Raw genomic sequence first — 15,991 nt, forward strand, 5'->3', positions numbered from 1 at the left:
TCAGAAACGGACTCAACATTTGACGTCTGACTTCTCATGTAATGTTTATAATAAAGTGAAAGCTAATTTCATTTTGTTTTTTGCAGTTTTGAGTAAATACCTTTGAGGTTGTATGCACCAGTTCTTTGAACATCGTCTCAGTTCAGCTTCTGGGAGTTTTTTTCTTGAGTCCTTCTGGGTAAAAGTCAAAAGCAGGAAGTCTGGCTTTTATCACTAAGCAGCCCTGAGATGATTTTACTACCTTCCGGGTATTCTCGATTTAAATATGTATTTTAAATGCGCTATCTGGCCACAGTTTCCCTTTTCTCTCATATGTGGGTCTGTTTGTGGTGAAAAGAAGGGACGGCGCTTCCAGAATGTAACGGCGCCGCGCCGGCGGGCGGGGCTTAGCCGCCAGCAGCCAATGGGAGGCCGGGGTGTCGCTGCGAAGCCCAGCTGATGGATGAGTCAAAGCGAGGGGGAGCAGCAGAAAAGGTCTCACTTGTTGCTGAGCAGGAGCAGAGACCGTCAGCTGACCGCGGAGCTCCGACCGCCTCGTCCCCATTCAGAGCCTGGAACCGAACCGGGAGTCCGCCTGCCAGCCCCGCCGCGCCGCCGCCCCACAGGTGAGGCGTCTTCACCGTTTACCTCGCCTTTACAGGACACGTTCAGACACGAAACACCTTTTTATTAAATGAGCGACGGAGGGATTTATTCTACATGTATTTCTAGAATACCAACAGAGCTGAACGCGTCTGCTCTCCTGTTTTTACCATTTCAGTTTATTTTCATTCACCAAACGGAGCTTTCAAAAAAATCAGTTTTCACTTTTCCAGTTGCGCTCAGTGAAACTGGTTAAAGGGTGAATTCAAAGCGAGTTTTACTCTGCCTGGCTGTTGATGAGGAGTCCTGTTTTATTGGTTATTAGTAAATGTAGTTGGACTCGGAGTGAGGAGGAGCAAAAACAAACTAACGGATTAATACCGGTGGACTGGAGCGTGAGGCCAGCTGATGAGAGGATGAGTCTGCGCAGGGCCGCGTTCAGCAGGATGCGGTTTGGTGCCCGACCCACACGGGGTTGGCTTTTTTTTTTTACCCCACATATGCATCGAGGTGAAACTTTGGCCTGGTAACCTGTATTTATACTCCTTTAAATCCTGGAAAACAATATTTTCTCACCTTTTCGACACTGAAACAAAAAAACACATTTATCAACATGATAGAGAAAAGCATTGGTTGTTTTACTCACTGGACTTATACGGCTGAGGATTTTTAAGCTAGGCGCACATTTGAATGGGTTAGCCCTTTAGCACGCTACAGGATGTTTTGTTTACCACCACAATATTGGCAACTTATGATGGGATTTAAAATTTATGTTGTTGTTTCTCTAGAAATTTTAAAGGATAAATTCAGAAAATTTGGAAAAACTAGTTCTATGTTGACAAGGCCTTTACATGTGACGTTTCTGCATAACAATAGCCATGTTTCCATCCAAATGACATGCAAATTTTAATGAATTGTTGCAAAAAAAAAGTAAACTTTATAACAAGCTTGTTTCCATCTTCTGGTTTGGTCTCTGAAAAATGTAGTTCCCCTGAACAAACAACCCTCACTACATCAGAACCTGTTTGGTTAGTTTTGGTCTTTTTTTAATTACTTGGTGCATTAACTCTTTTTGAGAAAAGTCAAAAACACTTAAACTCTGTCAAAATTGAGGATGTTTCTCAAATCTTACCATTTTCTAAAGCTTCAAAATGTGCTTTAAAAATGACGACAAAAGATTTTAAAGTAATTTGCAGACAAAATATAACCTTGTATGTTTTGGGCACCAAACTGGCTTCAGCCCAGGGGCCCAGGTCCTCCTGAATCCGGCCCTGCTTGCATTATTTAAATAGAAAATGTGTTTGTACACCAGAAACGTGCGCTATCGCAAGCTGAGAGCCTGATGCGAAATTCATAAAGGTTAAAACGAAACTTTAGGAGCAGAAGTGAAACGCTGATGTTGCAGAAGTGGTTTTTTTTTTTGGATAAAAGTGCAGAGTTTTCATGTTTTCTGGTGACTCCCTCCATGGCCGAGGGGTTTGGATTCGGCTTCTACCCAAAACAAAGCAGCTTTAAGCTTCACCTGCTTGTGTTTTGAGGTTATTTTGGTGTAATCGCTCAGATCCGATCTGTGTCAGAGAGCAGAGATGTGGTGAAAGCCCATCCCGTTATGCACTGTCAGCATTGTCTCTGTGCAGAAGCGTGCTGAATGGCTTCTCTCACAGCTGACTGCACATATGAGCGCAAAGACAAAGCTTCCTGCATCGCAGAGAGCTGAATGTGGAGCCGTGGGGCTCCATCACGCCTCGCTGTGAGCCGATGTCAACATCCAGCCTCCCGCTGCAGCTGCTGATCAGCCTGATTGTGGCGTTTTCATTACAAATACATGCAAATCTGTGTCTATTTTCTGCAGACGTCTAAAAAACAACAAATAAAGAATTGCAGTGTTTCTATTTAATCAGAAATGAAGTTAAAATCACACGTGAAGGAGCTATAAATCACGATAAGTCATTAAAAAACATATTAGTAATTCAGTTGATCAATTTCAAGGTAATCTGTGAACCAACCAATCAGAGCTTTGAGGCGGGTTATAGTGCTGTCAATCACAATCTGGTATGGTGCTGCTCAACCTCCTGCCGTCAATGCTTAGCATTGCCACTGTTGTTTTTTTTAATTGTTTTCCTTAAAATACAAGTTGTTTCTCCACCATTAGCACATTTTCCAGGGAGTACATCAGGGTGATTGACAGCGCTAAGCCCCTCCTCCTGGCTCTGATTGGTGGTTTGTGGTGCATTTCTTCAGGCCGTCATGGAGGTGTAGGAGATTGATCTTTTTATAGATTATCTGACTCGTATAATACTGTCACGACATGATGACAGTTTTAACAAATATGTAATAAAAACACATATTTACAGAAGTTTCAAACTGCAGGTTTCATGCAGTTTGTCGGATGTGAGCCACTTGGCTCTGCCGTCCGTCCTGCAGCTTCTTCCTGCTCAGGGTTTTCCCCTCACAACTCCTCCTCTTGTCTGCAGCAGCGTCGCTCGCGCTGCGACTCGTCTTCCTGTGTTTGTGCCAAACGAGTCGAATGTTGTGGCTGGAAACAAAGCGCATCACTTCCTGTGTCCCGGAAGTTTTTTTTTTTCCTAGAAAAGGGCCATCAAAGCTGCAAATGATGATCCAGCCTTATGACGTGAGCTGCGCGTTTCCATAACCTGCTGCTGTAAACGTTTGAGCCGCAGCGAAAACCCTGCAGGAGGAAAATCAGCAGGAGGCTCAAAGTGTGAGAAATCAGTAAAACGTTCAGGACCAGATCCTGGTTTTCTGATCTGGAGCATCCAGAACTTCAGGGGATTTTAAGGCTTAGAAATAAAACCGCTGGCTTTTTATTTGTTTTTGTTTTTGGCAAACGAACAACTCAGAATTAAGCCAAACTTTACAAAACATAAAAACAATTTGCATTTAAAACTCAAACTCGTTTTAAGCACCTTTTACGATTCAATTATCTTTTTTTTTTTTAATCAACAGATTAGTAAACATTATTTTTAGCGGCGGATGCATCCTTTGCTCCAAATGATCATCGATCAATATAATAATTGATTACTAAGGTTGCAGCTGGAAACGTGAATCGTCCCAGCAGAGGCTGATGCAGCACAGCCTGCATGACAAGCGTCTCGTTCCTGGCTGCGAGTCGCTGATGTCTGCAGGAAATCTGACATTTACGGCTCAACGCAGATCATGTTGTTCCTTATTCTGAATTTGAGACGAGGGAAATAATTTTCTCCTCCCGTTTTCCTGCAGCTGAAACAAATTTGATGCTAATTCTCTCGTTTTGAATGTTTGATCAGTGGCTTTAATTCTGCCTGGTTCTGACAGCAGCAGGCCTAATATCAGCGCTGACTAAGACGCGGCGCCCACGCAGGTCGCGGTCGCATCACACGGAGGTGTCGGCGTATTCGTGCTGCGGTGGCGCCGGGCCCTCCCCCGCCGCTGCTCTTGGGATGACTGGCATCCCTGTTGACATGAAAGCTCCCAACACACACACACCGAAGGCGGCGAAAACACTCCCACACACCCACATTTTCACACACTGTGGCATTTGGTTTGATGCTGGCAGAGGTCTGGCGCTTCACAGGCCGTGTTTGTCTGGGAATGAAGGAGAGAGGGGCAGGAAGCGTCACCTCAGAAGCTCTGCATGTTTTCCAGATGAGCGTCGGTCAATATGGGCTCTGTTGAAACTGTAAACGCTCTGAGGTGAGGGGTTTCACTTTGAGTCGGCTGAGAGGTTGCAGCCCGGCTGGTTTCATGTCGAAGTGGAGAAGATGTCAGAGTTTTACTGCAGAAGCTCAGAGTGGTTCACAGGAATCATTTTGCATCCATTTAGCTTAAATAAAAGGAGAAATTTATCATGGTTGATTTTCTCTGTGCTGCAGAAACATTTCAGGGGTGAAATCTGTCTGTTTCGTTTTTTCATTTGAACGGATCCAGTGAGTGGCCTGAGGAGGTGCAAAGGTCAGCAGTAAACGCTCAAATGCACAAACACACAGAAAAGAAAATGTTGATCTGGAAACGGTAGCGTTAAAAAATAAATGTTAATCATTTAAAATAGTCCTGAAACGATTTAATCGTTTGAAATCATTTTTTTCCCCCATTGCAGATTTGATTTCTGATTTGAATAATTTTTTCTCGTTTCTTTTGTAGAGAAATTACAAATGTCAAAATTAGGGCTGAAACAATTAATTGAAATAATCATCAATTAATCGATTAGTTGTTAATTGGAGTATTAATTACTTAATTACTGCTGCTTCAGAGCAGTAATTAAGTCAAGATTGTGCAAAAAATACATATTGTGCATTTAAAATGAAACTTCTTAAATATGTTCTACTTGGAGAAGCACAAGACTGAATAAACATTTTAGCTTTTTTTTTTTTGTGTGTGTGGTATTTGCACACTCATGTTCCCAGAGGTTATTATTGTGATATTTTTACCATGAAATGCTCTGCTTAGTGCGTTTCTGCTAAATCGTGCAGCAAGGCGAGTATAAACACGGTTAGCTTTACTTTGAAATCGATGCCGTTTTTAACCTGCCTCACATAAAAACACCATAAAAACATCACAGACCTTCAGATGTGGGACCAGCAGAACCTCCTGCCTCTCATGGGTGAAGCATGTCAGGATGAGGTTTGTGGTTTGAGCTCAGTGACCGTTAAAGCTCAGACTTGCATGCTAGCAGGGCTTTAGCCCCGCCCACCCCTCCGGAAGGGAGGGAATCACCATGGCAACCAGCATTCCGAGCCCCGGGTTCCTGAATCACTAAGAGCGTCGTTTGTTGGATCACCGTAGCCCATGGTTCATTATTGGTGGGTTTTTGTGTGGAACGTGGCTCCCAGGTTGCTCGTGGTGGAAAACTGTAGATGTTTTTCTAACTTCACATCTAAAATATTCTAAAGAAGCCGGAATAACTAGGCATAATGCTAGTTGATGCACTATTGGCTAGCGTTTGAAAGCGGTCAATCCTGGAGTATTAGCTTTCCTTGGCACTGATTGGCTGAACCCCCAAAAGCAAAGATTCAAATTAAATTTAAATGTAAAAAAAATACTTTGTTGATCCCAAAGGGAAATTAAACTTTGTTGTAACTCATTAATTCAGGTTCTTTAAAGATTTAATGTTCATGAAGACTGTAGACGTTAGCTTAGCGGCTAATGCTAATACAGTTTCTGCTGTGTATTAATGCATATTGAGGCATATTTGGTGGTTTTTAACTATTATAGCAGGAAGTTGTAGGCATTTTTGTGAATTAATGCATAAAACCTGCTTTTTTATTTAGAGGTATGACATGAATCAAGTTTTGGTTGTGGTTAGGATTATGTTGTCAGGCATAAATTAAATGACTAAAATGAATGGAGGTCAATATAAAGTCCTAATAGGGGTAGAAATACCAACTTGTGTGTTTGTAGTTGTTTATTTAGGAGCGTTTCTGTGATATTCACCTGACTTCTGCAGACCGATGGACCTTATGGGGCCCTAAACCCGTTCTAATGCGGCAGAACCCTTTTGTAGAGTTGGGGGAACATCGAAAGTGGATGAAAAGTCCTAATATGGGTATAGATGTTGACCTGCGTGTGTTTGTTCGTCTGTTCAGAGTTCTTGTGAAATGCTCTGCTCTGGTTTTATGTTTTCTCAAGTTGCTGCTCTAGTTTTCCAGCTGCCCAGAAACAAGAGTCTCTGTTGAGGCACCAGAAACCAACATGTCCTCTTTGGTCTTAGATTTTTAGATTTAAAAATATCCTAAGAGGCGAGTTGATTCTCTGAATAACTCGGTGTGAAAATATTAAGTATGTCGGGGATTTTTCTCCATCTCTTCAGGAAGTTTCATGTCGGCGCCAGTCCAGTATTCATGGCCGAGCGGACGCATCTGTCTCGTCTGTGGACTCCTCCTGCTGGCCTCCTCCCCGCTCCTCTCTGCAGGTACTTTCTTCACACCTGGTGTGCAACCTTTGACCTTTTTATGGCTTGATTCTGACTCATTCTGAAGACTCTTTCTGATCGTGACTGAATGTGAAACTTTGTGTTTTTTTTCTACCGTCTTCTTTTTGAAGGTTTGAAACCCGCCGTCTGGTTTAACTTATTGTAAAAGTTTATTTCCTCTGAACCTGGTTTATGTCATAATTCCGTTTGTTTTTGGGGCTCCGGAGCCTGAAGACGTGATGGAAACTGTCGTTCTGGAAACGTTTGGGGGGGGAAACATGTTGAAAGTTAAAATGTTTTTCTGACTCACCCTGAGGTGACGACGTACATGTTGATGTAAAGGCCGAAAGTCCCAACCCTTTAAGGAACTTTTCACTTGCATGTAACATCACCTTGAAGCCGGAAAAAAAACCTTCTTGTCCATCACCTTTTGACTGATGGTTGAAACTTTGACATTTCTAGACCAAATACAGAAAGTAATAGTTGGTTATGCACAGAGAAATCAATACATTTTTGGAATATCTGTGATCGGCCATTGCTAACCGATCCCATCAATCTTTTTCTCCCTCTGCAAAGGTTTAAAAAATCTGCCTCATTTGCTTTGCCCTGTTTGTTTGACAACTTTTCAACGGTTTTGATTTTAAAAAATGGAAATTGATTGTTATAAAAAATGAAGAAAATTGTTCAAAATTGGAATCGGCAGGTCAGGCATTTGTTAAGGTCGGAGATGGGCCAGAAACCCGCTCACCCGTCTGTCGTCCTGTTTCTGACCCTGCAGGCCGGCTGAACTGCTCTCACCCTCTGGTACCAGAACATGGAGGTTTCCGCTGCGACCCGTCTCCATGCCGCGGGTTTCCTCCCAAGACCGTCATCCGGATCTTCTGTGAGAACGGATACCACACGGGCAACAAGAAGCCCAGCTCCAGGTGTCAGCGGGGGAGGTGGGCCCCCATCCCGCCCTGCATCCCCATGAAAGGTACCAATTTATTCAGAAAAACAGAAGATGATCATGATGAATCTGAGGCTGGTAGTCCAGTGGATTTGGTTCAATTGGGACCAAAATTGTTACATTTTTAGCTGCAGTTATTCTCTTTCATGCTGCACTGAGTCAAACAAACCAAACTAATTTAAAAACCTGTTCCCCTCCTCGCCTGTGGGGGCGCTGCACCAAGAACCGCTGAAGGAAACGACACAAAAACCCCTGAAGAAATGTAAACAAAAATGGAGTGGTGTCAGATTTTAGCGGCTGGAGGATTTCACTTTTGTCTTTAGCACAAGACCACGAGGTGCTAACGCTAGGCTAGCATGTTTGCATTTACCCAGAATGCCCTGCACTGTAGTCCACTTCCTGCTGTTGGAGAGCTCACCTTGGAGATCTCAATGTTACAGTTCCATTGCGTAAATCATTTCGTCCAACAAGCGAACGCCTTTATGCAACCAGTTTGATCCGTGGATTCAGATTTAAGCTACAATCTGGGTTTAAAATAACTCTTTACGTTTCTGGTGCTTTTCTAATGAACTTTACATGGAAATGAGATCTGACCATGTTTGAAACTAAAATATCGGGAACAGGATTCTGTCTTTTCTGCTGATTAAAAACAATCATTTGCTCCCAGTTGAGCTGCATATGCAGGTTAGCAGGGATTAAATGTTCAGATTACAGCGTCATAGCGACGGCTTTTTATGCTGATTTGCATGGTGGCCATGACTTCTCATTAACATTACTAGTTCATGATGACATTTCCTAACAGCTAAAAATGTGATTAAGAAATATTCCTGGAAGACGGCAGCTGAAAGAACCCCTGCAGTTCATCAAGATAAGAGGTCCGATCACTCAGCCCTGTGGTTCCCCACCTGTTTCTTGCTGATCTCCCGTCTGTTCGTGTTTTGGAAACTTCTCTTGGAGGATGACATGCAGTTTGCCGAACATGTAGATGTCTTAAAGGTTGGAAGTGTGAAAAGCTTCTGCAGCTTCCAGTGAAAACCTCCAATTCAAACGTCATGAAAGAATCTTCTGCATATTGTTTTCTTAATTCCTGTTTGCGATCATTTCAATGAATGAATAAAAGGACTTCTTCTAAGTGAACTTTAAAAGCGGAAGCAAACGGGTTTTGCTGATGGATGCTTTTACTCCAGCTCTGAATAAAATGGGGAAGAACCGTTTCAGCTGACCAAGTCAAACATTTACATAAAACACACAGGAAGCTCCATGCAGCTCCGACTTGATGCGAATTTTACAGAAAAATTAGCAGGATTCTGTTTTGCAGTGCGAGTTCTGGTGCAGAGGTTACTGGGCAACTGTGAACGTTTCCCGTAGCGCTGACCGAATGCGGCGGCGTTTCTCAGTTTATGATCTACTGACTCACGGTCGCTTCTGACCCAGATACTCTGAACAGCAGTTAGTCATTTTTACGAGGCTTTGCTGTTTTTTTACAACATTTAAAATTAGGGTTGCACAACTTTACTTCCTTTACTTGCTCACATTCTCTCTCCTTCCTAAAATAAACAAAAAAAACTTTAGTTTCTTTGTCTGTGAAAATCAAGAGAATAACTTATTTTGAATTTTATTAAAACTATTTTAATAGTTTTGCTGGATTTGGCCCTGAAAATCTCCCCGGTTTGCTCCTTTTGGCAACGCGCAGCAGCTTTATCGCCGTTATCTTTTGACCTAGTTAGCAGATCCGCTCAGAGACTTTCTGACTCGCTGCAGAGGAACTAGAAGCTTCGCCGTCCTCAAACTGTTCCAACTTCCTCTGTCGCCATTCAGTCGAACGCAAAGCAACAGGAAGTCAGAGCGCACAAAGAGGAAGCGGGCAAAGCCACTATAAATTAACCGAGATAGATTTCCTCCAAGCTGTCAGACCGATGGAAACCTGCAGAGAAAAAAAATGACATCTTGCAGCTGATAAATGGGTGAAGTTAAATATTTTACAGAAATGTAATGAAATGCATAAACGATTAAACACAAGCTGCAGATTCCTGTCTCTGCAGTGGATGATAATGACTGGAGGTCCCTGAATGACACATGACTGCTCTGTGTTGAAATAATCTGAGAAATTAGCGGATTATTTGAACCAAATGGGCTCCAGTTTTACTATGAGGTAAAGGGATCCAAGCACTCAGCCTTGTGGAACCCCGTTTCCCGGTTTCCTCTGAAAGCAGACATTACTGGCAGCAAAACACCACAAACAGCCGGAGTGTCTCTCAACAGGAAGCACATTAATCCTTTAAAAACCCAACACCTGTGTTTTTATATAATCTCCTTTAGCTTAGGATGTTTTGCTAGTTTTTATTTTTAAAGTTTTGTTCTGAAGAATTAAACTCAGAAATACTTTATTTACCCCAAATCTTCTCAGTAAGTTGTGGACCTTTAGCAGCAGAGACAATATTCCACAGTAACGTGTCCTGGATGACACAATCGCTTGTTAGCAAACTCTGCTAATCCTCCTCCTTTGCTTTTGCTGCTCCTCTTCTGGAACAGATGGTTTGAACTTGTTTCTCTCTGCATCCAGGATTCGTCCTTTTCAGCTCCTCGGGGGTTTGGGGGTCGCAGTTCGGATATTATTTGAGCTTCTGAAATCAGCTGCTAATGGTTGTAAAAGCAATACCTTGTTGCCATGGTTACACATAACTGTCCAAATGTAAAAAAAGAAAAAAAAACACATCAGAACCAGAGGGAATAATTGATTTAATCCTTTTTTCTTTCCTAGCTGAACTTTTCTGCCGTTCAGTTTGTGTTTTGCAGAGTTTCTTCCACCTGTGGTCGTTTTATTTTATTTTTTTAACGTTTTTGGTCTCTGCCCTCCTCCACAGACGGGCCCAGCATGAAGCCCGATGGCGACATGCCCAGCATGGCCACCACCGCGGTGGGCGTGTCCATCTTCCTGCTCACCACCACCGCCTGCCTGATCGTCAAGTCCCGCCTCTACCCCTGCCGATCGCACGGGTAAGGAGAAGAGACAGAAACCGTTTTGAAATCCAAACTGGGTTGAATTGAATGATAACTGGATCTGAATCTGGATTTGTGGTCCAGTAACTGAATCTGTATAAATAAAATCAGTTGGGCTGCGTTCACACATCAGGCCAAATGACCAAATCTGAACCGCCCACTTCCGATCATTTCACCCAAAAAAACTAATCTGTGCCACTTCCACGTGGTCCAAGTCATCGTAGGAAACTGACGATAAGTGGAACTAGAACCTCATTTCCTAATTACCTTTAAATAATGTGAGGTTCCTCTTCCTGTCTCCCGCAGCCGTCGCTCCTCGGACCAGCTGGACCTGATGGTGGACGGCCTCTCCGTCTCTCTCCCGTCCTACGAAGAGGCGGTGTACGGCAGCTGGGGGCAGCGCATCGCTCCCTGCTCCGCCCCGGGACCCACCCAGCTCCTGCTGGCCCAGGAGGAACCCGGCTTCTGCCCGTCGCCTCCAGCCGGCCAGCCGGACGGCAGCCACCAGCCCCTGCTGTCCGTCCAGAGCCCGGAGAACGCCCCTCCGCCCTACGAAGAGGTCCCGTCGTCCCGATCCAGAGACCGGCTGAACGACGGGAACATCCGCCATCTATCGGACGATAAGGACGCTTGATCGCCGAGGAGCTCCTGTGGAGACGCGATTGTGACAGCTGGTGATCTTCAGCGTTTCATCTGACGAAGATGAAGGAGGAGCAGCTGATTCCTCCACCGCCTGCACTTTTCCTGATTGGCCGCAGCTGCACGGCATCAGAACGGAAACGATTTTTAGACGAAGCTGACGAAATCCGATCGGCCAGCCGTCGGCGCACAGGACCGAGTCAATAACATGCCTCTGTTATTGATCATAGCACTTACACACGTTCAAGAAACGCCGGCTTGGAAAAGAATCCCCGCTGTTTGGCGCCCCCACAGCAGCGCCCAGTGCGTCGACGGAGCTGGCTGAGGACCGGAGCGTTTTTTCTAAATGAAATGTTGATTGTATTGAGTGTGTGTGTTATGAATGTACGGCCTGGGCTGGATGTTGTTTTCCTCCTGGCCGGTTTCTAAGCTGTTAAACATTAATTTATGTCAATGTTTTTTGAGGTTTTCAGTTCTGGAGACGTCGTTTTTCCCTCCCCTCAGTGACGGGGCTGTGTTACAGGAACGTTTCCCGTTGCCATGGCGATCGACTCTGCGCCATTCCTGTCTGAGACTTTTGCACGTCTTCAGGTGCGATCAGACAGTGGCGCAGATGTTAAACCAGCGCGACGCACAGATTTATTAAAGTAATTTAAGCGTTTTATTATTTGTACATAAAATAAATATATTTGGAGAGATGAGAACAATCAAATGTGTTTCTGTAGTAATCAGTGGAGAGCGGAATGTAAATATCTATATTTTTAATATAACAGTTAAATCTACTACCTAAGACTGATTTTCTTTAAATCAAACAGACTAACGGACTTTTTTGTTTTGCTTTTTATTTCTTAACCTGGGAAAAAAAAAAGAAAATCTTTAAATGACCTGAAAGCTTCGGACACTTTCCTGTTTTTATGATGCCTTCACAGACCTTGAATGTATTTAATGTTTGATTTTGTGTAGCTGTTAAAAGGATTGTAATACTTGCAGATGATTATTTGTACATTGTATTATTGCACAGAATAATAATAATATAATAATAAATAAATGTTTGAGGCGTTTATGTTGGTCTGATTTGTGACGTAATTAGTTTCAGCTGTGAAAGTTGACGGACGGATGACGCAGCGAGGCTCGTTTCTCTTTAACCACCAGAAAAGGTGAATAAGTTTAAATTTAAAAAGCTCAAATATAACAATGAGTTTATTGGGAGTATTTTGCCAGTGGAAAGGATTTTTCTCCTGCTGAAGGTTTGCGTCGTGTCGCTGGTTTCTTATAGCATTTGCGCCATTTCGGTTCACTTTCAAGACTTTTAAAAAAAGATTTATTGCAGGAAATGTGACCGTTTCAGAATCCGACCACATCCAACAGTCAGAGGGAACCGTAGTTCAGAGAATCGATGTTTAATGGGGGAGTCGAGCTAACCGGTTAGTCAAATCCGGACTTTTTTCACTTGGAAGGAGAAAATCTGGGTTTCACGTGTCCAGAAGCGTAAAAAATGTGGGTTTCCGCTTTATTTTTGTTAAGATGGTGAAATTTCAAGTTACCAAAGCAATTGTTTCAGCAGGACAGCATTTAGTGGACTTTTTATTTTATTTTACTTTATTTATAAATGGTTTAGATCGATCTAATCTTAATATTTAAAGATAATCTGAGTAAATCTAAAGATACATTTAAAAATTATTTTTTTAAGACGAAAAACGTCCCAAAAGCACCGGGTTGTAAAATGTTAAATTATGACAGAAGTGTAATCAGTCTCTATTTTTCGCACACATGATGTCCCAATCAGAGGTGGAGCTGAAAATGTTCTCCAAAGTAACATTACTTCAATATATTTTTACTGAAGTAAAACTGAAAAAGTAACAGGAAATTAAGTCCGAGTAAAAAATATTGATGAACAGGACGAGTAACTGATCAGAACAAGCTGTAATCATTAAAATGCCAATAAGTTATGCGTACTTATATGGGCCGGGACTTTAACAGTCAATTTGGATTAATATATTGTAATGCGTTAAAAATTGTAACACCGACCGGAACCTGTGTTTTCGCGCATTTCTGGTAGTCCCGTAAATGTGACGTACAAATGGGATCCGCTAAAGACGAACCCACCTGATTGGACGCTGGAAAAGTTTTGCTAAAAGGAGTTAGCATGTCAGCAAAGCTATTAGAGCCTGAAATCGCATCTCATTGCTAAAAGCTGCTACCATAAGAGTGCACAGCCCATATTTCTAAAGAATGTTGCTTAAATTTACTAAAACACTTGAAAGCTGAATGGATAGAATATCTGATGATCGATGATCAATAACAGACCAAAAGTATAAATGGCTTTGATGAAAATGTTACACACCCGGAAATGGACTTTTAAGCTAATTATGATCAAATCTTACCATAAGTATAAAGTACTTCCAGTGATTGTATGTATAGTTTCCATAAATGTTCACCTGACCTCCAAATGGCCGACAGACTCACCAGATAGTAAATAACAGAATAACAAAGCTGGTGCATAAACAAGAGGTCTCACTTCAACATAAACTGTCCATTTGTTTTTGGTTGAAACATGTTTGTTCTTCATTCGGTGAAGTTTCTCTCAGCCTGTACATTTTACTGAAGTAACAGCAGCAATTCCTCATAATATTAACCAAACATAAAACTACTTCTAAAAGTACTCCCCCCCCCAAAAAAAAATAATTAAGTAAATGTAACTATTTACTTTCCAACTCTTGGCCCAAATCTACAGATGGAAATGAGTCAGAGGTCCTGATTCAGCAATAAGGAGAACCAGCCTCAGATTTACCAAAAACATCTTAATGATCCTGAAGATTTCAGGAAATTAAGTTTTTGGTAGAACAGAACAGAAATGTCCATTATTGTCCCACAGTGATAAAAACTGAATAACAAGAGACTGGACAGCTAACGCTAACTTGACATGTGACTGTAGGAGCCAGAGTTTAGATTCCCACTTCCTGCTTTGGTTCGAATCTTCGGAGTTCCGACCACAAAAAGCGGAAGTGGACCGATGACTCAGGACTGGAGGCGGCGGTCCGGTTCGGGTTACTGTAAGCGGTCAGCTCGGTTCGATGAATGATCCTGACCAACGCTTCCTTCTCCCACGTGGGACCGTGGGGCAATTACTGTTTTTATGTAAGAGAGGAGTTTAAAAATGACACCAACGTTTTGCAACGACTGCGGGCGCGTCACCACGCGACGACGTCACGTCCTGGAAGAGGAGAGAAATGGATGAAGAAACGGAGCTGAAAAGGCGAAATGTCCCTCCTTTAGTCACAAAATGTTTCTGGTTGAGCGAGCAGGAGGTGAATCAGAGGCAGGAGCAGCAAAAGGGCAAATGACCAGAACCGCCAGGGGCAGCTCTGACGTCATCATGGTCCGTTTGGGCCTTCGCGCTGAAGTTAAACCAGAACCAAACTTATCTTGTTTCAGGTCAGTTAGATTCACCAAATTTAAGACTCAATAATCTACGGCGGCGTATTAGGGCCAAAACTTGAACATTTCTGTTTCAAAAGTTGAACATTTGCAAGAAAAAACTGACATTTTTGACAGAAATCTCCAAGATTTTCTAGAAAATGTTTGAGTTTTTTTTTTTTTAGACTTTTTAAACTCGGTCCAAAGTTGAAAATTTGCTAGAAAAAATAAATAAATTCAGATCTCTGAAATTTTCTAGAAAAAACTTTTGAAAACTTTTGAAAAGTCACAGAAATGTCCAGTTTTTTTCTGAACAATTCAAGTTTGAAAAGTCAAATATTTGCTAAAAGAGGACTCTAACATTTTCAGAATTATTTAAATGTGGAAATTTCTGAGCTTCAAAAGTTGATTTTTTTTTTTTTTTTTACTTTTGAAACTTCGAGTAAAGTTGACAATTTGCAAGAAGAAAAAAAATCAGAAATTGAGATCAGTCCCAGAAAATTTCCAGGAAAAACTTGAGACATTCCTGTTTCAAAAGTGGGAAATCTTTGGCTTTTGAAATTTTGAGATTTATCTCAGATTTGAGAAGGAACTTGGAAATTTCTGAGATTTATAGCAAATACAGTGACCATAATAAACTGTTGTAATGGTGAGAGAATCTGTCAGATTAATTTATTAGAATCTTCAGGATCAGAAGTTTACACACTTCAACATATTTTAATGTGAAGTGTGTAAACAGTGCCTCACTTCAACATATTTTTATCTATGTAAAAGTAAAAAGTATCCAAGAAATTAACAAAGTATTTTGTAGAAAGTCAATTCAAGTACTGATTAACTGATCAAGTTATCAATCATTTCATCATAAATGATATATCAGGAGGATTATGGGTACAAATTTCAAGTTTTGGCTCAAGTCATTGAGTTTAAAGGCGATTAATTATCTCTGTAAACTTCTGAATTAGAAGAAAGTTAACAAAATTTTGCTACATTTTCTGGTTTTAGTAATTCTGACATAAAACATGAGGTTTGATTTAACTTCAGACAATGAAAGTGTGTATTTAAACTTCTGTATCTCTAAACAAATATGACTGAAAATTAAGTATTTTAATCTTTTCTCCCATTTAACGTCAGAAGTTCTGCAGTTTCCATGAATCCATCACAACGAAACAAGAACTCCAGAAACGGGTAAGAATTTAAATCATTAAGCTGCTGATTTATTGCGGTGCAGCTCATGTGACGCCGTGTGACCAGCAGCAGCAGAAAACCCCGCAGAGAAACGCCGAGATGCGATTCTGGTTCATTTCTGACCAGCTGGTCTGGAGGAAGTCGGACCAGAGAGACGACAGGTTCAGCTTCACTGTAACCGGGATCAACAGCCGCAGATCAAACGTCACTAGAGACTCCGGGTCGGAAAAAAGGAGGAAATTTCCATCAAAAAATACAAGATTATTCTGAGAAAATTTCTTGAAGAAACTTGGAAATTTCCGAGTTTCTAA

At 41.9% G+C, this 15,991-nt stretch overlaps 1 protein-coding gene and 1 long non-coding RNA gene across 6 annotated transcripts; both read left to right on the forward strand.

The window, feature by feature from the left end:
- Window positions 1-52: 52 nt before the first annotated feature.
- LOC103475212 (sushi domain-containing protein 6) lies at window positions 53-12,141 on the forward strand. Of its 2 annotated transcripts, none has more exons than XM_008426660.2 (5): window positions 53-605; window positions 6,393-6,490; window positions 7,269-7,466; window positions 10,304-10,436; window positions 10,746-12,141. In XM_008426660.2, exons 1-5 carry the CDS (start codon window positions 439-441, stop codon window positions 11,071-11,073), a joined length of 924 nt encoding a protein of 307 aa, XP_008424882.1. In that variant the 5' UTR covers window positions 53-438; the 3' UTR covers window positions 11,074-12,141. The 2 variants fall into 2 exon arrangements, with proteins under 2 accessions (XP_008424882.1, XP_008424881.1); XM_008426659.2 differs by having other exon boundaries at window positions 57-605; window positions 6,389-6,490.
- A 144-nt stretch (window positions 12,142-12,285) lies between these two features.
- Window positions 12,286-15,955, forward strand: LOC108166799 (uncharacterized). 4 transcript variants are annotated; one of them, XR_001777190.1, is made up of 3 exons: window positions 12,286-12,325; window positions 15,627-15,680; window positions 15,747-15,955. It is a non-coding gene; the product is annotated as an uncharacterized LOC108166799 (long non-coding RNA). The 4 variants fall into 4 exon arrangements; XR_001777188.1 differs by having other exon boundaries at window positions 15,750-15,955; XR_001777189.1 differs by lacking the exon at window positions 12,286-12,325 and having other exon boundaries at window positions 15,619-15,680.
- Window positions 15,956-15,991: the final 36 nt, after the last annotated feature.

The sequence above is a fragment of the Poecilia reticulata genome, linkage group LG13 (assembly GCF_000633615.1).
Source record: "Poecilia reticulata strain Guanapo linkage group LG13, Guppy_female_1.0+MT, whole genome shotgun sequence".
NCBI lineage: Eukaryota > Metazoa > Chordata > Actinopteri > Cyprinodontiformes > Poeciliidae > Poecilia > Poecilia reticulata.